At 38.7% G+C, this 20,331-nt stretch overlaps 3 protein-coding genes across 4 annotated transcripts in view; all 3 read left to right on the forward strand.

The window, feature by feature from the left end:
• Window positions 1-4,552, forward strand: part of myh14 (myosin, heavy chain 14, non-muscle) — a 31,299-nt gene extending 26,747 nt beyond the window's left edge. For both annotated transcript variants that reach the window (XM_069655503.1, XM_069655502.1), the window contains one exon: window positions 965-4,552. In XM_069655503.1, the coding sequence (XP_069511604.1) occupies window positions 965-1,154 (190 nt within the window). In that variant the 3' untranslated portion in view covers window positions 1,155-4,552. The remainder of the gene's footprint in view (window positions 1-964) is intronic.
• Window positions 4,553-13,345: 8,793 nt separating this feature from the next.
• On the forward strand, window positions 13,346-14,314 carry LOC138584750 (mpv17-like protein). Its single transcript, XM_069657056.1, has 4 exons — window positions 13,346-13,679; window positions 13,914-13,984; window positions 14,079-14,108; window positions 14,195-14,314. The coding sequence occupies exons 1-4, from the start codon at window positions 13,346-13,348 to the stop codon at window positions 14,312-14,314; spliced, it is 555 nt and encodes a 184-aa protein (XP_069513157.1).
• Window positions 14,315-15,196: 882 nt separating this feature from the next.
• On the forward strand, window positions 15,197-19,944 carry rpl18 (ribosomal protein L18). Its single transcript, XM_069657055.1, has 7 exons — window positions 15,197-15,228; window positions 15,874-15,960; window positions 16,095-16,202; window positions 17,138-17,236; window positions 17,351-17,474; window positions 18,674-18,743; window positions 19,809-19,944. The coding sequence occupies exons 1-7, from the start codon at window positions 15,226-15,228 to the stop codon at window positions 19,882-19,884; spliced, it is 567 nt and encodes a 188-aa protein (XP_069513156.1). The 5' UTR covers window positions 15,197-15,225; the 3' UTR covers window positions 19,885-19,944.
• Window positions 19,945-20,331: the final 387 nt, after the last annotated feature.

The raw sequence follows: 20,331 nt of genomic DNA on the forward strand, positions 1-20,331 counted from the left end.
TTAACACCAACTGCTACAAAGAGTTTTGCATTATGAGTTGTTTGTAGCCTTGAAGTTGCCATGCTTATTAGTTTCTTCAAGTCTGCCTGTAGTGTGTATTTACAGTTACATTTCCCTGACAGTGTCAGGGAAGCCCACCTTAAAGCTCCTGTGAGGAACTTTGGGTTTGTGTTGATTTTGGCGCCCCCTGTGGACAAAGCTGTACGTCTTAACTATTTGCTGATTTTGTCCTGTACATGCCGCTTGTCATATGTATCACTCACTTTAAATTCCTGCCCCTGAAAACATAAACAAAGGCAGCGTGCAGCTAATCGCTTCGTCTGACACCTACACCCCGCCAGCAGTTTCAGGCATTAAAAATAACTACATAGAAATAATCAATCTTGTCGCTGATGGTCTGTTTGCTTTAGTAGGTCATATAGAGTGATCAGAATTAAAGTCAAGTCTGTTTCAAGGTGGTTTATTCAAGTTACAGGTGTTTGTGGCAGTTCCTGGAAGGGTGTTTTTCCTACTTCCCCATCAGTAAAAATTATAATCAAACAGGTCTCTTTGCATCTTTACTGCAGAAACAAATAAAGGACAGAACTACAAAATGTACCTGTCATGTAATGTCACCACGAAAATCAGTGTGAAACATGATGATAGTCAGAGGGACTTAAAGTAAATTAAAATATTACATTCTGCTTTAATTTCATAACATCTCACTTTAAGGACATGGCTTTAAGGATAAGGACTTGACTGCTTGGATAAGTAGTATCTTGCCAACAAACAGGACTAGAAGTCTAAAAAGTGAATCTGTATCTGTGTATCTTTAAAAAGTCTATTTTCAAACTTGTGTTAGGGAAGGGAGGCTGGACTAAAAGTCTGGATCGTCTTTAATCCGGCTGATACGATCAGAAGAAATATCTGCATTCAGTAGGTTCACAGCTGGACATCCTCTAACTCTCTCTCTCTTCTCGTCCAGGCGTGCACCTTTGCCCCTGGCGATGCGTGGACGCAGAGCGCTGGTCGACGACCTGTCGTACGAGAACTCTGACTCAGAAGAGCCCCCTGCCTCGCCCACCCCCTCCTCTGGACTCCCAGGGACCCCGACTCCCTCCTCCGAACACAGCCTGGACCCTCCGCCGCCCTACAGCGTCAACAACACAGAGTGACGCACACAAAGACTCATAATGTCCACACATACGCACACACACACACACACACACACACACACACACACGCATGGGCCTCTCACATCCTCGACTACTCAGGGGTGAAGGAGTGACACACACACAGTACAGAATAACGTTAGTTTTAGGATGAAAATATCGGCGCTATAACCTCAGTGAAAACAGAAATAATGTAAAAATTAGATTTTACAAAGAAGAAACTGGAATTGATTTTTTAACAAACTGTGACATAAAAATCAGAATAACAAGGACTGGAAATTTCTACATCTCTGTAATGAACTTCTGAGAGACTAAACTACATCTCCCAGAGTTCCATTGGGAAAGTGAATCGTTTTCGACTAATTTTAAGAAGCTGTACAGTTATTAGATTACAGGAAACATGATGATGGTCTTTTACATTAGGAGCTGTTTCAGAACTAAGCCATGTTTAACACCTCGGAGAGGACGTATCGTATTCAAACTTGATTTTAAAATGCTCCTGAGAGGTGTAAAGACAATCTATATACATGTTAAAGTAGTTGACAAGTAAAGTCAAACACACATGGAACAGAGACATTTGTCTGAAACGTAGAATAAAATGAGAAACAGAAGATAAAACAGGATGTGGAGGACATTTTGGTTGACTTAGCAATAGAGAAACAGCAATTAGTGATCAATATTTAATTTAAAATTTAAATATTTAAATTTAAATAAAATTTTATTGGAAATTGACTAAACCATGAACTTGTTTTCATATAATTTGTTATATGAATGAAAAAACAGACGAATAACAATAAAAAGCAGCTTAGTTGCAGTTCAGCTGCTTTAAAGTTGTGTTAAGTGATAAATCCTTTTCTGTAGGTTAGACACAGTATGTTGTTAGGTACCGCAGTAGGTAGTATTAGATAGTTTCTTAAACTAAAGTCTTAACATATTGCTTCATAAATTTGTATAATTTATATCCAATGTGAACTTAAGTTATTGAACGCAGGTTATTTTCTGTACGAGGCATGTTAGTCTGATTATTTCCTGAAGCGGGTCGCAGCCACGGCTCAGACTCGTCTCAGTCAGCGTCGCAGCATCGGATCTCAGAGGTGAAGTTGCATCAATGACCCTTCTGGTGAATAACTGGTTTGACTGGTTAAGGGTCGTTGCTGGTGTGGAAAAGAAGTACAGATTTATGGATTCTCTACAAAACATAACTAGAAATAACCTGTGGAGAACTTTAAAAATGTGTCTTTTTATCCAGATCAAACTGTGTCAACAGATCTTCTCTTTGTTTCAGACTGATGAACACATCACATTGTATTTTGACAAGCATCTTGTACATTGTAATTTTGACTTTTACTGAGTAACTGTGTAAATTATTGATCAAACAAAGCTTTTTTTTGTTTAACCAAATGGTGGGCGTACGGATGAGAAAAAGGGACTTAAATTCGTAGTGACCGTAGAGTAGCAGTAGAATAAAGTAGAGAGCAGCAGTAGAGGCTGGTGAGGTTTTCTACTATCATCGTTTAGTAGAACAAGCTCATGTCTCTACTCAGCTCCTGTAGAAACCTGTAGAATAACTCAGCACGAGACTTCAAGCATTTTCAGATGCTCGTAGGATTAGGTTAAAAAAAAGACAATTGAGGCACTGAGGAATGAATTTTTATGAAACAAACAGCAAGTAGAACAAAAAGTAGATTTTTTTTACCCTCGCTATCAGCTCAAAAAGACGTGATGACCCTGCTGTGAAACAGACAATGTTCAAGTGAAACCTGGTTTTTCTGTGGATGAAACATCAACATTTTCCTCCTCATTTTTCTTTTATTGTAAAACATGACCGTTTTGTTTTTTGTTTCTTTGGGGTTTCTGACCTTCAGCACCTGTTTGCCTGTCGTAGCTTTAAGGCTGTACAAGACGTTTATGTGATGTCTGTAGCTATGTTTTAAAGGAATAGTTTTTACATTTTGGGAAACACGCAAAGATTGACACCACTCTCGTGTCTGTACAGTTAACATGAAGCAAAAGCTAGCAGCCAGTTAGCTTAGCTTAGCACAAACATTACGGAAACAGCTAGCCTGTAAAAGGGTGACAGAATTCGCCTTACAGCACCTTGTAGCTTCAAGTGTTAATACTTATACGTGTGAAATCAGGTTGTTATGCCAGAAAGCAAAGGCTGGAGGTAGTCAAGAAATAATCCGTCACATAACTCCCTGTAAAACCATAACTTTAAGTATTTTCTCTGTTTTTGTACAGATTAAACAAATATGTGATAATATGTGCAAATGGTGAGCTCTAAAGGTGCTGCTAGATGAGATTTGTTATTGCCATGCTAGCTGTTCCTCCTGTTTTCCCGTCTTTGTGCTAAGCTAAGCTAAATGTGTTTTGGCTGTAGTATTGATCTTCTTGTCTATCCTACAAAATAAAAGCGCTACAGAACGATAACGATTGTGTAAAAGGAAATCAAATATGTCGTTTCTGTAATCGCTATGAATGTTTTTTAATTCTGGTTATATACACATAATTTATGTCAAGGATTAATGATCGCGTTGGTGTTTACCGCTGATTACACACAGGACCGCTTCGGTAGTTTTCGGTAAACAGGGTTGTCATGACGACTCCTTCTTCTTCTTCCTTCTGTTTTTAAATAAACATTTGTATATTTGAACGAAACAGAAATGCAAAGTTAACATCTGCACTGACCAAACAAGCTCAATAAGGGTGTACAGACCCGTCGCTCCGTGTGTATCATTTTACGTTTTCTTTGCCATATCGAGTCCGCCGTGATTCACAGCTGGTGTCGGGTGAAGAAAGATCAAACCAGTCGGGTCGAGAAAGAGTTCTGACGACGTATATTTAACGCCCTATTAAAGGGTTTTATTTTTTATTTACTGAATGTACAATTCTTTTCTCTTAGCAATATGCAAAGGATTTTGTTTGAAGCTTTGTTTTTTTAAGATGTTGTGTAAAAGCTGCACTTTACACATTATAAGTTGAGATAAACAGCCGGACATTGTCAGCACATTACGTCTGCTTTATCTCAAAGAGGCCGACATAGCATTAAGCCAAACGAGCTGACTTCACGTGTCGTCACTCTGAACTGTTCACGTTAATGTCGTAATATCAAAATGTTGTATCAGCGTCTGAACGTGGCGACTTTGTTCCACGTCTTTATAGACCCACTGGATTAAAAACTGCTGGAGCGAGAGCAGACGAGTTCTGTTCATGTGTAGCAAGAGACGAGGCCGGTGCTTCTCTGAGGTGTTATTTTCTCTCTGCGTTTGTTTATGGCTACTGTGGAACTTGAAACCTTTTGGACAAATGTGTTTTATTGTTTTAGCCTTTTTTTTGTTAATGATGCTGTTATTATGAAACATCTGACTGGGGTTAACTTTAATATATGTCGTTGGTTTTGACCTTTGTGTTTCTGAGTGTTTCTTTGAGAGCGCAAACTGCACACACACACACACACACACACACACACACACACACACACACACACACACACACACACACACACACACACACACACAGCTTACACTGTAATATACTATCTTCCATTTGATGCTACTTTATACTGCTTTATAACTCTACATTTCAGAGGAAAACATTGTACTCTGTTATTTAATGAGTTACTTAACAGTTAATTTATTAGATTGAACTACAAAAATGTAACATGTGGCTCCACCTCAACCACCTCCAACTGTTAATTACTACTTCAACATTACCGCATTAGTAATCATTATTATACAATATTACACTGTATTAGCATAACACTGTGAGGGGACATTTTATGCATTACTTTTACTCAATACTTTAAGTACATTTGTAACTTTTAGGGTCGTCTCCAAGGCACTACTTCTAATTTTGATTGCAAATTTTACGAAAATATCTTAATACTTACTTCATCATTGATAGCTATACACACACACACACACACACACACACACACACACTAGAGATGAGCATTATAATTCAGCATCATTTGTAGTTTATTGACTTCATGAGTATTTGTCACATAAATATTTCATACTTAGGAAATAATACCACCACAATCAATATACAGATTGAGACTCACAGAAATCACACATGTATACATCCATAAAAGTTTTGGTGTGAAAAAATGAATTTCACAAACAGAATTGTTTGACTGGTAGTGCTCACCCTTAAAGCTCCTGGTGAGCTCAGATTTTAATAAATAAACTGTTTTTTTAACCACATTTAAATCAAGGCATTAAAAGATGTGAATTAAAAGACACGTAAGACTGGATGAAATGGACTGAAGAAACTTGTCTTTAAGACTTTAAGATTTGTCTAGAATAAAAAAAGGAGGCTAACAGGGGTTACACTGTGGTTAGCTTGACTTAAGGGCTTTGATGGTCAGTGGGTAAAAGGAGTGGCTCTGCATCTGAAATAATATTCTGGGCCCAGTTGTTCAAAAAGTTTTAGAAGACTAGATCAGAAATATCCAGATTTGGATTTTTTTGCTATCTATGATCAGCTAATCCATCGTGACTTTCCTGGATTTTCAAAGTAAAACTGGATTGGATCAAACTGATCCAGATACAGACTTTTCAAGATTACAAAATCCGGATAACATATTTTGTCCACAGGGGGCGCCAAATCCACACAATATGAAAGTTTGTCACAGGTATAATAAGTAGGATTTTCCTAGAAAAATAAAATATAGACTTCTACAAATATAATATAAATCATCACTTATGGGCTTCTATACGTGTGTGTTGGTGAGTGTGTGTGCAGACCCTTGTGAGACCCTTCTGCATCTACTCTGTTGTTTTGCTTTGCATTGGAAGTTTTCAGGAGGGGCGCTGTTGTGGTTCCCTGAGCCAATCACAGTGTATAGGTGAGTGTGGGAGTGGTTCAAATTAGCAACTGGGCCCCATTCAGACCGGCGAACATGGCGGAAGAGCGATGCAGAGTTGGCCTTCTTTCTGTTGGACAGGTAGGTGCCTCAAACCGGGTAGGACAAACTAACCGGCGGTTAGCATGCTAGCGCAAAGATAACTGGCGGTTAGCATGCTAGCGCAAAGGTAACCGTGATGCTGTCGGTGTTAGCTCGGCGGGGTGGGCGTGTTCTCGCACGAGAGAGTGAGCTCCTTCTAGTGATTAAGAGCCCAGGAGGAGGGGCCCAGTTTGAATGTGTTCTTGACAAAATGCAAATCCTTCTTATTATAACTTTAAATTAAATACTTTTTGTTTGAGTTTGACACTATTTGGACCACTATTTCTTCACAACCCTAATGTCTACTTTATCCACTATGTCACTGGAGCAATACAGCAATATAACTAAAAATAAAATGTCTAAAGTATAAATTAAATTGTAAAAATGTTGTATTGTTTGACCAATTTAAACATCCAGCCTGAATCCTCCCCTCTGCTAGGATCGGGATAATCCCGGTTTTTGGATCAAAGTTATCCTAATGCTACTCAAAACTTTTTGAACACCAGCTGGAGGTTTTATCGAGATATAAACCAGAACTGGATTACCTGATATAATCCAATTTCTAAATAATTTTCTTTCGTTAAACAACCCATTCTCAAGATTTGATTCAATCTGATAGCCATAATCTGATCCGATTATTTTAAAGAACTGGGCCTGTCTGATGATAACTTTGTCAAAGACAGCCTGCAGTGCTGGATGTTGGCTCACTCCACTGATTTTCATTCACCGTTATACCTCCAGATAAAATAAATTTGAATGCTTTGAATAAAAAAGATGGTTCGCTTTCCTTTCAAATAAGGAAGCGATTGGACACACTTTTTCCTCTTCACTATCAACATCTACAGCCGAATCCTTCCATCAATAGAGAAATATTCTCCTAGCAGTGTGGTGACTTCCTGTCCTTTAAGATATCAGTGAACAGCCAGTCGTCCTCGTGCGGTGGTGTTAGGATCGGACGGTTCTCAGGATCATGAAGCGGGACAGAAAATGACTGAGCAACACCCTCAAACGGTGTAAAGTTCTGATTATTTTCACAACTCACCAGCAAACAGGGACTCTGTTGGTACGTCTGCAGCTCTGACGTGTTGTAGGGGCAGCGGAACGATGGCTTCGGGATGTTAAACTGAGTCTCTGCAGTGTCTTTGTTTAATCTCTGGAAGTGGTTACCTGTCAATCCTTGATCTCCATGAAAACTGTATCCACATTCATATCTGTAGTCACCTGTTTCACAGTGCAAATCCTCCACTTCAGATCTGTTGGTTTTTGTGAAACTATCTGACTGATCTTTAAATCCCACGTCATCCGCACCGACTTCCTGCCCGGCGTCATCTTGGTAAGCACAGATGCTTTCAAGATAGGCCTCTACATCCATGCAGCCTACTAATTCCTTACTGTCAACACTGAAAAGATCTGTAATATCCGTCCACTGGCTCTCTGAAACTTCAGCTACATTCTTCTGCGTCAACACGTCTTTGAACGTTTGGATCGAGAAGTCATAAGAGTCGAGAGACAGCGGAGAGAGTTCTGGAGAGAAGGGAGGGGAGATTTCCACATTATGGTCGGACTGGATGAAACTGGAGTCTTGTTGAGAGTCTTCTGAAGAGTTGTCCAGCTGACTTTCATCGTCGTAACACTCTTGAAAGAGCTCTGACTTGTGGTCACAGTCCATACCAGTCAGGGAGCTCATAGATGTGGTTTCCTCCAGCTTGTCGTTTCTACTCTCTTCTCTCTGCCTGCCTTTGCTCTGGTTGTTCTTTCTAGCTGTGCAGGTGGTCGCCTGTGATTTGGGTTGCCGTTTCCAAAGATGTCCCAATTCTGGCTGCTTCTTTTCACTGATTTCAGTTTCATGAGGGCCAACAGAGACGGCACTTTTTGAATTGCTGATGTCATCTGCACCTTTGTGTAGAGAGCATTTATCTGGATCTTGTAGATTACCAGCTTCAGAGGGGATACCTGACTGATCAAGCGTCTCTGGCTTCTGTGATGGCAGAGACGAAACGCTGCTGTCTTCCTCCTTATCATAAAGAGCAGATGACAGTCGGTGGTTTGATGCTTCAATGTCTGCAAACTTTCTGTTTAGAGAAAGAGACCAGAAGAAACATGAAATATTTAACAAGGGTTTCTTCAAAAATGCCTGAAGACAGTGGGTCCCAAATGTTTTAACTGGAATAACTTAAAAGTAATAACACTACTTTATGGTTAAAATGCTTCCTCACTTTCTTGCCGAGAGTTAGATGCAAAGATTGATACCGCTCTTATAACAGGGTAAAAAAAGAGTTTTGCTAATCTGGTAACCTGACGCGCCATAGTTAGTACAATCGTTACAAAACACATTATAGTAGGGAATGTTTTTTTAGCCGGGTGCAGTGAATTGCTGGAGTCACCTCTGGTTACCTGACAGGCTCATGGTGATATCAAGGAAGGTGATTTGGGTACCTTTGGACAGAGCCAGGCTAGCTGTTTCCTCCCATTTTTAGTCTTGGCTGTACCTTGATATTCACCATAGCATAAGGGAGAATTATTGATCGTCACATATAACTCTTGGAAAATGATAAAACTAAATTCTCCTTCAAGATGAAACAATGTCGACTAATAACCCACCATAAAAGAAGGAGCTAGCTGGGATTGTGATTCATTTTCATTCTCAGATTTTCAATGTAAAAGATTTTTGGAGCCCTGAAGAGGTTACATAGCATCTAGTTCTGCCAAAAATTTAACAATTCAGAAAAATAACCATAATGTTGTAGAGATGTTCCAATCCTGCTACCAGGCCCATAACTGCAATATCAGCTATTGGAAGTACGCTAGGACATGCACAGTCAGATACCTCAAATTAGCCACAAATGATTAGCCAACCAAAAAAACAGCGGGCTTCTTCTTCTCCAAAACAAAAACCCTCACATCAATGATAGGAATTATGGCTGCCACTATCAACTTCTGATTTAGAGCAGCAAAGAAGAACTGTTTACGGGTTATTAATGTAATGACAGTACCAAAGAACAACAGAGCGCTGCTAGCATAGAGTTTAGCATTAATCAAAGCTAGCAAATGTCAGAAATCAGTGTTTTCCCATCACACATTTGAAGTTCACAAAATTACATGTGGTAAAAACAGTGAATAAGCAGTTTTATTGTCTCTATGTTGCTTTTTGGCGGACACAGGATTTAAGGATGGCCTGTGAGCTGCTAACTTTAGCTAATGTTTGCGCTCAGCTAGTTTTCTGTATTATACCTTCAGTGTACTGAGCCAGGCCATACAACAATGATCCAATCTTATGATTCAAACAGGGTATACAGCTGTCAGAAAATATAATTATTAATATAATAATTATATATACTGTATATTATTGTATCTCATTAGTATTGGAGTCGTACTTTGTATCGGCCAATACTCAAGTCCAGGTAACAGAATCAGTAAAGGAGGGAACAAATTATTTGGTGAAATCTCTTTATTGTCTGCAACAGATTTTTTTTTCTTTCTTTTATCCCTCTAATAATCAATCCTAAGATTATTCTTAGAACTGACCTCAAGTTTCGGGGAAACTAGGTTAAATATTGTCAGAACCAAACTGTTACACATTTAAGATTCAGCTGACATCTTTGTTTTACTGATGCTCAAACACACCTCTGGATCATGTTGTGCAGGAAGCGGCGGTGGTTGACCTGCCGTTTGGACGGTCGGCTCTTCCGGGGTTTCTGAAGAGTCCTCATCATGTGACCTGCTGCTGAAGTTACAAAGGTGTAGAGGTCACGACCCCACGGGACCCCTCGCTCCAACCCAGGCTCCAGAGTCACAGAGAGGGACGGGCGCATGGCTGGAGAGAGAGGAGGACGAACTTAAGACATGAGTTTAAAGAGAAAAGGTAAAGTTAGTGAGCAATTTTAAAGCCATTGATCTCAGTAACATTTGTAATGCATCAATAGCAAAATAAACTGTTGAAAATGTATAATTTGAAAGTATGATTATTAGCTTACACTGTCAGTGTATTAATATATATTAACAACAAGTACTGTTCTTACAGGTAAAGGTTTTGAGGTACTTATACTTTACTTGAGTATTGTTTTGATGTTTTGCTGGTGAATGCACTTTTTATACAAAATTTAATTTGAGGAAAAACTTGATATGCACTAAAAAAAAAACCACATCTTTGAAAACACCAAAATATGTGAATTAACATTTTCAAAAATACCATCATTGTAATTTAAATTGAATATTTACTAATGACACAGAACAATCAACATAATTACATGAACAAGAATACACACATTAGGTCTGCACCACCTTATCAAACTACACACACTACATGCCTGTTACAAGTGTCATCTGCACAAAATGTATGATAAATATAATAACTTATCACTGTGAGACAAAATAACATTACGTCAAAGTATTGAGTCTACCTTGCAATTTAACATGAAGGTTAACACAAGTACATTTGAGCTACTAAATGTAAATAAATTTGAACTCAAAGTAAAATAATATTGAAGTCGTGAATAGAAGTTATCAATTTCAGAGAGAAAACATTTGATTCAAAGCTGAAGTTACTCGTTAATCTGCAAATTAAATGCAGAGCTTATTGAATACAATGCGTTGCTGCAGGTTGATAAACAGACACAGTTTATGACACATAATTGGCAACATTCATAGGTATATTATACACACTGATAAAATTCTGAAATGAATAGGAGGCATTCACAGGATAATAATGTGACACTTTCATATTTGAAACTACATTTCACACACAACACAACTGTTGCAAGTTAAGGACTATTTTTACATTGTGGTGCTGCTACTTTTCAGCAAAGAAACATACGTTTTTATAATGTTAAATTTCATGAACAGATAATAAGAAAATAATAAGAATAAGAAAATGACAGTATAAACATGTTTACCTTATTCCTGTGTCTTCGTCTGCTGTCTTTGTCTCCTCCAACAAACTGCTCTGAGGACTCAGACTGACGGAGGCGGGCTGCTTCAGAGAGAGAGGAGTGGTAATGTCATTGTTTATGTACGTATGTGTGTGTGTGTTGTGCGTCTGTGCAGCAAATTAAGTCAAGTGACATAAGAGCTCAATGCAAATACACAAATTCTCCCTTTTTTTCCCTCCCTGCAGAATGAATGAAAGCCAACTTGACAAACTGACGGAGGGAGAGGAAGGGAGACACGATGAGAGGCTCTGAAAAGAAAGAGGCAATTATCTGAGAAGTCAAACACTCGTGGAGGTTTGGGCACACGTCTCCATTGTGTGACACACTAAAGGCAGCTTGTTAAACACTGAGACACATAAACGCACCAGTTGAGGCAGTTAACAAGCCCTTAATTGATCAGCTTAAACTCTGGCCCTCATTATCACATTCTCAGAAGGAAGAGCTAACGTGGTTGCTAGTGGCTTTAATTGACCTTTTGAATTCAATAGCTCACCTTCCACATATGCAGTTTTACATATCTATGGCAGCAGACTGAATAGAGGCCGTCCTTTTACAAAGATGAGACACAGCAACAGGTTTTATGTGCATCTTTAAATTTTCCTTTCTCGTTGCAGTATAACATTGAGATATGAAATCTTGTTTCTTTTAAAGCTATATTTTTGGTTGGGTTTTCATACCTTCTCATTCCCATTCATTTCTAGATTAAGTTTAGTTACTTGAAAATATTTCCTTTGACTCTCAACCTATGGATTAACTTCCATTGGTCACATTTGCAGTCCAATATCAAGCCTGGTTCAAGACCTTTTCAAAGGCCTTTGAGTTTATTTGCATAAACTTAACAGACCACCACCACCACCTAAAAGACAAAGAAGAGGATTTACCAGTTCACCTGTTTTCAGTCTGTCATATTATATATGGAGCATCAACAAAGGCTACCATGTTACTTAATGTTATTATGAAGGCTACTCATACAAAACGTTAGCGTGTTTGTTTACATGGCCAGAATGAGATTAGTCAAGTTTGACAGTTAGCTCTGTGTGTTTTATACCTTTCAACCTGTATTCAATGTTTGTGCCTATCTCTTCTTTGCCCTCCACAGTGTTACCTGTAGGTACGTCACATTACAGCTGATGCCATGATGTCTCTTTTTGTTGCATTTCCATCAGATTCAGAGCAATGTTTACATGAAAGGAATACGCGTAAGTGTTTTGGTGCATAAATTATAGAAAGAAAGAAGTAAAATACATTTACAACAAAAGTCAAGAAGCATAAATAAGAATTTAAAAAGTAAAATATACTGTATATAAAAATATTTTTGTAAAAATGAACTGTTTTTGAATGACAAATGTTTACAGAATAAAGTGTACAGAATATTTGTTGTGCTGAGACAATAATCCATGAACGTTCTGATCATGCTTCATTGTCCCAGAGTGGTTTTAGTTTTGTGCATCTCTTGAAAACTTTAATAAAATAAAGATTTGTGCATCTTACAGCTCTTTACTTTAAAGCAGGGGAGCATTGCTGCAGGAGTGGCCTCTATTTATAGTGACAGCACATGTGCGTCTGACCAGAGAGCTGCTCGGTTAACTTCCTGCTGTGGATTCAACTGAGACTCTTCAGCAAGTGAAACAAATCTGTGGTGAGTGACTTCAACTGTTCTTTGATGACGTTTAAGTGACAATGCAGAGGTTTAGTGATAAATTAGACTTGTCATTAGCAAATGTGTGAAATTGGCTAATGGAGCTCCAGCCAACTATTAAAATCTACATGTACATGAATTCAGTATAACAGCATGACAGGAGCTGTTTTTGTGACCTCTCTGCCGTCTGCAGCAGATTATTGCTCGGTCGGCCACTTCTTTCCTCACATGTGCTGTTTTCTCAGATTCCTCTCCAGCCGGCTGATAAAGCTTTTATCACACAGTCTCTGAAACACGGGCAGAACTTTGACCTGGTGCGAAGAAGGTGTGCATGGTGGCCCCGGCGTTAGATTCATCTCACTACCTCCTCCTACTCCTCGCCCAACAGAACCAATCAGGAAAGAGCTTGTGTGTGTCTGGACTTAAATTCAAAGAGAGTGAGGGTGAGAAGAGCTGAGCTGAAAGGTAGGTTTAACTTCTTGGATAAAATGCCAGGCGGACACATTAGTGGTTGATTTGATTGTGTTATGTGGCTTTGGTCAACATTTATTATATCATTTATTTTGCTTTAATTTTCTTTAATCATCTGTGTAATTTGAACATTAATTTAAAAAAAACTTCCCTCCAATAAAAGCAGTAATGACTTCATGTTCAACCCCGTCTGATCAGGTTTGTCACCATGAACCGGGCCTGGGCTGCGTTCAAGGCTCATCCGTACATCAGTAACGTCCTGGGATACACCACCCTGTTTGCCTCTGCTGACCTCATACAGCAGAGCGTGCTGGGTGGGAAACACACCGCAGGATCCACAGCGAAAGACTCAGCGGGCATCGACTGGTGTCAGACGGCTCGGGTGGCGACTGTCGGCTTCTGTTTCCATGCCAACTTCAACTACCACTGGCTGAGAGGGCTGGAGAGGATGCTGCCGGGAGGCGGAGTGAAGGCGGTGACAGGAAAGGTTGTGGTGGATCAGCTTGTTGCCGCTCCTCTCACCATCAGTGTCTTTTATATTGGTGAGTGTGATACAGTTCTTTATTTTTGCTACAGAACTGTAATAATACTCTTACAATCGAGGCATTATTTATCGTATTCAGCTCAAATAAGCATTTTTGCCAAAACACATTTAACAATATTACAAAAAACGTTGGGATCTGGACTGATACTTAATATAAAATGGTTTTGGGAGTGCTTGCCTAAAAAAATGTGTTAATATGTTAAACATTTAACACCAAGTTGTACCTTTTAAGGTTTAAGTTTATTAGAACACAAAGACGATCCTCTTGAAGACTGGAGACAGAAATTCTGGACATCTTACAAAGTGAGTTAAAGACAGTTAAAGAACATTTTAGTAGACTATTTCCTGAAATGCTCGTCTGTATATCTATAAATCTGTCCTCTCCTTCTCTCTTTAGGCTGGAGTGGTATTTTGGTCAACAATGCAGGTGACATATTTCTGTCAGAACACACAGATTCACACATTCTAACACAAATATAATACTGATTTTTTTCATCTCCTCCACCATCTCAGGCTGTAAACTTTGCCCTGGTTCCTCCTGTGGCTCGGACAACATTTCTCGGAGGCATCGCTCTGGCTTTCACAATCTTCCTGTGTCACCTCAGACAGCAACCTGACCACAAACTAGAATAAAATGATCCCCGCCTCCATAATGCAAATTTTTGTATGGAAAGACTGACAAATGATGACATCATATAAGGCTTATTTTACAGAAGACTTTGATAGCAAGCTTGATTTAAATCCTGCTGATACCGTTAATGAAATCTTTTCCTCTGAGAGCAAAGAGAACTTAACTGCCTCACTGTTCCACTGTGTCATATACTCTGATATCTTCACTTATGTTGCTTCATTTTTTAACCAATAAAGATAAAAAAAGCATTTTTATTTGATGTTTTTTTTTTAGCAGGATTCTGATTGTGTGGTTATGTCTTGCTAATGCAATGCACTGTTAACTGTTTGTGTACTATGAAATGAAATATATATTTGAAATGTATTTTTATTTTGGTTTGATATTTAGCTTTGGATCAGTGTTATATTATATAATAATAATATATATAATAATATATTAATTTCTTTTTTATCAGATCCTCCTCTTGACACAGAAAAAAAAGCACTGCCCACCCTTAAAGATACTAAAACAAATTTGAAAAAAAGATAGCAAAGAAGTGAAAATAAAGGAAGCCTCTTACTTTGAATAAAGAGTTGCTTAATAACATGTAAAGTTTAGTGCCAGTTGACGTGCGGAAAAAAAGAGAGCAGTGTGGAATGTGAATTATGTCCATGTTCAATTTTCAGTCAGAAATTAAGAACCCGCACCGAACAAATCAATAAAGTACAACCAAACCAAGCCATTTAATCAGTAATCAAGGAATCATCGCGCTTCTCTTGACCCCTCTTCCACTGGAGGCACCATCCTGAATCATCAGTTGTTTAGACTCAGAAGGAAGCGCTCCCTCTGTAGCCAATCAGAGACCCGAGATTTCAGCGCACTGTTTATCGCGAGACCTCAGCTCTTCCTTTTCCCTTTTCGCTCTGAGTCCAAGATGGTAGGTGTCGCTAACAGAAATTATTAAATACTATAGCTTGACTATCCACGATCATCCTCTGAATTAAACCATCTCGTCTTCTTAATAAGAAACCTAAGTGGTTCTAAACACTATTTACGTTACAGTCCTGTCATGATTTCGTGTTATTTGAACATGTAAAGCATACTAGCTCACCTTCTTTGGTGCCGATCTAGTGCTGTCCATGGAGCCGCTTCACGCTCTTGGTTTGTTCAGAAACGAGCATTTGATATGGTTTACAATGCGGAATATTATATTTAACCATAATTCACATTTCCCTACCCATAACGTGTGTTGTTAAATGACAAACGCTGCCAAATTATAACTGTAGGCTGTTTGGCTATACCGCTCATGAAAGCAGCTAGCTGTTGAGTGTCAACGTGTGAATTGTGCTAACGTTACATGCTAGCTGCTTTATAAGTGACCTAAAGAAGACTAAACCTTTGAATGAGAAATATAAACTCTGCTCATAATACAACGTGTAATATAGGCAACGGTCTACGTGTTGGTATACCTAAAGCTGGGTAATGGAGTTTGGATGTAGTGAAATGCTGTTAGTGCTACACACTGAACTTTCATGAGCTGCTCCTGAATGTATCAATTAATTAACTTTTTTTTGCTTTCAAGGGAGTCGACATCAGACATAACAAGGACCGTAAGGTGCACAGGAAAGAACCAAAGAGCCAGGATATCTATCTGAGGCTCCTGGTCAAGGTAATTTATACTCGCTTATTGGAATAGTATTACTCGTACTAATGATTTATTCTGCCATCCTGATACATTACATTCTGTGATATCTTGTAAATCTTTACCACCATATATTCCTAATCCTCTCTGTACCTTTACAGTTGTACAGGTTCCTGGCCCGTCGCTCTAATGCTCCCTTCAACAAGGTGGTCCTGAGGAGGCTCTTCATGAGCAGGACCAACAGGCCCCCCATCTCCGTCTCTCGTCTGGTCAGTCTCAATTGTCTTTTAACAAATTCTTTGTTTTTTGAGACTGAAATAGATTTTTGACTTATGTTACTTGATGACATTTAAGAAGTGGTTTAGCTATTTCCTGGATGCACCAATCTGTTTTTCTGAATCTGTATCAACTGTTCTACATGAACTACTGCTTGTCTATGTGTATGATCAATGAGCTAGTGGTTCCTGAAAGTAGAAACGTGAGATCTATCATCAAACCTTAATTGCAGATTATTCTTAAGATAAGAATTGATTTGCTTTTTTAAATTGCTTTTTAATCAATTGTATAAGAAACTCTGAAATGGTTGCGGGTGACTTTTACTGGCCACAGCTAACATTTACCCTGTATCTATTACATTTGGGTGCAGAGATGCCCTGCTCTTAAGTTCTTTGTTATCCAGATAAAATATTATTATACAGCCCCAAACAAATGTGACAAAATTATGATTTTGCAGTGGGAGAATGATCATTTCTGCTAATCCTGTACTGTATCACGATAGAGCTGTCAAAATATTCCTGTGTTTTTACACATCGAGCATCCCCAGTATTACATTCTGTGTTTTACAGTTTCATTCAGTCTGACAATTATATTTTTTCAAGCCACAGCATATCTGTCCTCATCTGACCTCCCATATGAAAAAGATCAACTGAGATCTGTGCAGTCAGATATTGAGAGTGAAATCTGAGTGTTAAATAGATCCCTTGCATCAAATCTATTCACGCTCTCTCTAGAAACCCTGATCTAAGCTTTTGGTAATGAAAAACGTAATTGGTGCATCTGCAGTTTTCTGCTTTTCTGAATTACACAATGTTGGTATTTCCTCTCAACACTGAGAATGGAAACATGATGATGTATGAGCCCTGTTAAAACTTTAAAAATGTGATTCTGCATGCTGAATTTCTGACTTTGCTTCCATTGAAACCAGATCCGTAAGATGAAGATGCCTGGCCGTGACAACAGAACCGCTGTTGTTGTTGGAACCGTCACTGATGATGTCAGGATTCAGGATATCCCCAAGCTCAAGGTAACCCCTTCTTTAGAGAATGGCACCATTCAGTCGATGAAGATCTGAACTTGCCACTGAATGGTTATCGGCAGTCTCTGAAATGTTCCTCACATCCCGTTTGTTGTCCCACAGATCTGCGCTCTGAGGGTGACTGACGGTGCCCGCCGCAGGATCCTGAAGGCAGGTGGTCAGGTGATGACCTTTGACCAGCTGGCTTTGGCTGCTCCCAAAGGACAGGGCACAGTGCTGCTGTCAGGTAACAAAAAATTTCATTTGAATTCATGTTGAAATTATATGATGCAATTGGTGTATTGATAAATCACTCATTATGCTGCTGATTCTGGGCAACTTTGGCCATTTATTACATACTACATTAACCTTGCACTTATCACAAATGTGGTACTTTAGCTTGGTCTTTGAACATGACATAGATTGTCAATAGTTCCACCCAAGTAAAACACAAAAATGGCACTAGATACCTTGATGGGTGTCTGCAGGTTTAAAACAAATGTTGCATGAAATGTTTGTTGCCTTTTAATCCATCTTCCTGTCATTTAACACTGGCATGTTAAAGTCGCTTTAAGGAGGCTTATGTCACTACTGGAACTTTGTCTTATTTAATGCTAAGATTAATGATGAGAAATACAGCTTAAACTTGGAGAGGAGGTTATCTGTATTATGGGCTGATTGGTTTAGATATAGTAAAAACAACTCTTTATCAAAGTCCAGTGTACATTGAGTGGAAGTACTCTTTAGTGCTGTGTTTTGGGAAATTGATTAATGCCCTGTATTGATCATTACAAAAGAAGGGTGGTACGTGCTGTGTCAGACGCTAGTTTCTGAACCGGTTTTGTCAACAGTCAAAAACGTGTTTTTCTTGCCAACAGAAAAACTTAAACAAACTCAGCTGTAGGCTAAACGAGAGAAAATATTTAAGTTGTGTTTTTCCTGTACAGTTGCTGTTTTACAGAACAATCTGTACATTCAGATGGTTATTTGAAGAAGCCAAATACCAAGAAGTGTTGCTAGATTGCAAGTGATACTTTCTCAAGTTAAAAAGGCCAGTAAATACAAAACTACAAAAAAATTGAAACTGGTAAACATGTATACAGCAAAGGAATACGAATTTTGAACAGTTAGACCTTTCACTCTAATCAGTATTTTAGATTTTATAAAATGTAGTCATCTGAGCTCTAAGTGTTACACACTCACTCAGCCATCTGTCTTGGCTGGAGTTTTAGCAGTACAAAGCAACTTGCTGGTTTATGGGCTTAACTCTTAAGCTCTAAATTAAATTGTTGAGTCATGCATACAGGTTCCCAAATAGTTAAATTAGGTATTTTAAAATAGCCTGTGTGTATGGGAGTGTGATTACTTTCTGCTTGTAACATTAAAGGTGCTATTGAGAATTTCTAACTGCATTCTTTTAAAATGTGACATTTGTTTGCTCTTCAGGACCCCGCAAAGGCAGAGAGGTGTACAGACACTTTGGAAAGGCCCCTGGAACCCCTCACAGCCACACCAAGTATGTGTACAGTTTATCTGTTACTGTTGACAAACGCAGCATGAATATGAGTGAATATAAGACGACTGTTTTCTTTATCTTCTCTTTCTCAGCAACATATTCCCTTCGTCAGCTTCTCCTTGTTTAGAAAAATATAATTGTTGTTAGAAAGTTATCCAGTCACCAGGGTTGTATTGCAGCCTTTGTCAATTTGGTAATATACAGCATTAAAAGCATTAGTTTAACTTCCTGTGATTTGGATGTAAGCATAAATTACCTTGGTAAAGACTTGGCTTTAATTTGCTGAAGAATAATGTCTTAAGGGAGGCACAAGCACAGCACTTCTAACATGAGTCTTAACTTTGCTCTTAAAATGTACCAATAATCACAGAGTGAGGTCCCTGACCCCCTTATACACGGATGCAATGCTACTATATATTATGATACTGGTTGCACCTGTTACCAGTTGTTAGAAAAACCTGATACTTGGATCTGTCTAATTCTGGCCGATCGTCACAAAATAAACTACATCTCAAACTGATTTTGCTCTTGGATGGAGTCGTACAGAATGAATTGAGTCATACAGAGTTACAGTGTGATGAGCATTGTAGTATATGGACTTGTAAGGTTAGGGCTTATTAGGTGTTTTCACATGATTTTTTTTATTTGTCTAGGCTGGATAGGCACAGGTGTTAATAATAAACGATAGCTCTTTTCTATTCTACTTTCACATTAAGCCAATAAGTACAATACCAGCAACATTTACTTAAGTTTAAATTATAATTTACACCTATGCTTTTTCCCCTGTTACATGTCAAAATATATGTGTACAAGACCTGTAGTGTCTGGCTTCATATTTATGCTGTACATGTGTATATTTACTTAAGCACTGTGGTGCTGAAAAGTAAATATAAAAAATACTCTACAGCTGCACCCCATTCTGTATAATTATTACACAAGCTGATTCATCACACTGAATGGTTAAAACCACAAGTAGGTCAGACACTGATTAAGTAGTTGGCACTCAAGTAAAAAGGAATATCTAGTTATATGAACTTATTCCAAACTCTTCTTTCTCTTCTCCAGGCCCTACATCCGCTCCAAGGGCAGGAAGTTCGAGAGGGCTCGTGGCCGCAGAGCCAGCCGTGGCTACAAGAACTAATCTGTGTCTTTGTTTTCCATGCAATCTGATACAAATAAAAGATCGACTGTACAAAATGAATTCTCTTCTTGTGTTTTCTTGGACAACTTATACACCGTGACATGTACTTTTGCTTTTTGAAATCGTCTGTTGGTTCTGTGTTTTACCAGAGAATGAAATTAAGCTTAACGTTACAGGAGAGGGCTGCGACAAAGCTAAAGACATATTTACAACTTCCATCACCACAACCTTTTTTTCCATTTATAGTCCTCACTGAGGATTCAATGTGAATCTTGCGTCACAGATCTTTTGGCATCGGTTTTGATATGAACTGGCCAGGAGAAAACATGACTTGGCCAGGAAGTGGTGGTCTGTCAATGATTGGAGAATGTCGGTGGGTGTTGCAATGTTTTCCTTATCGCCATTGGATTTCCTCTCCGCCGCTCAAAGCTGCTGCTCCTGCGACTC

Source organism: Semicossyphus pulcher, unplaced genomic scaffold (assembly GCF_022749685.1).
Source record: "Semicossyphus pulcher isolate SPU_LCO1_2020_fin unplaced genomic scaffold, fSemPul1.0.p SCAF_9, whole genome shotgun sequence".
Taxonomy (NCBI): Eukaryota; Metazoa; Chordata; class Actinopteri; order Labriformes; family Labridae; genus Semicossyphus; species Semicossyphus pulcher.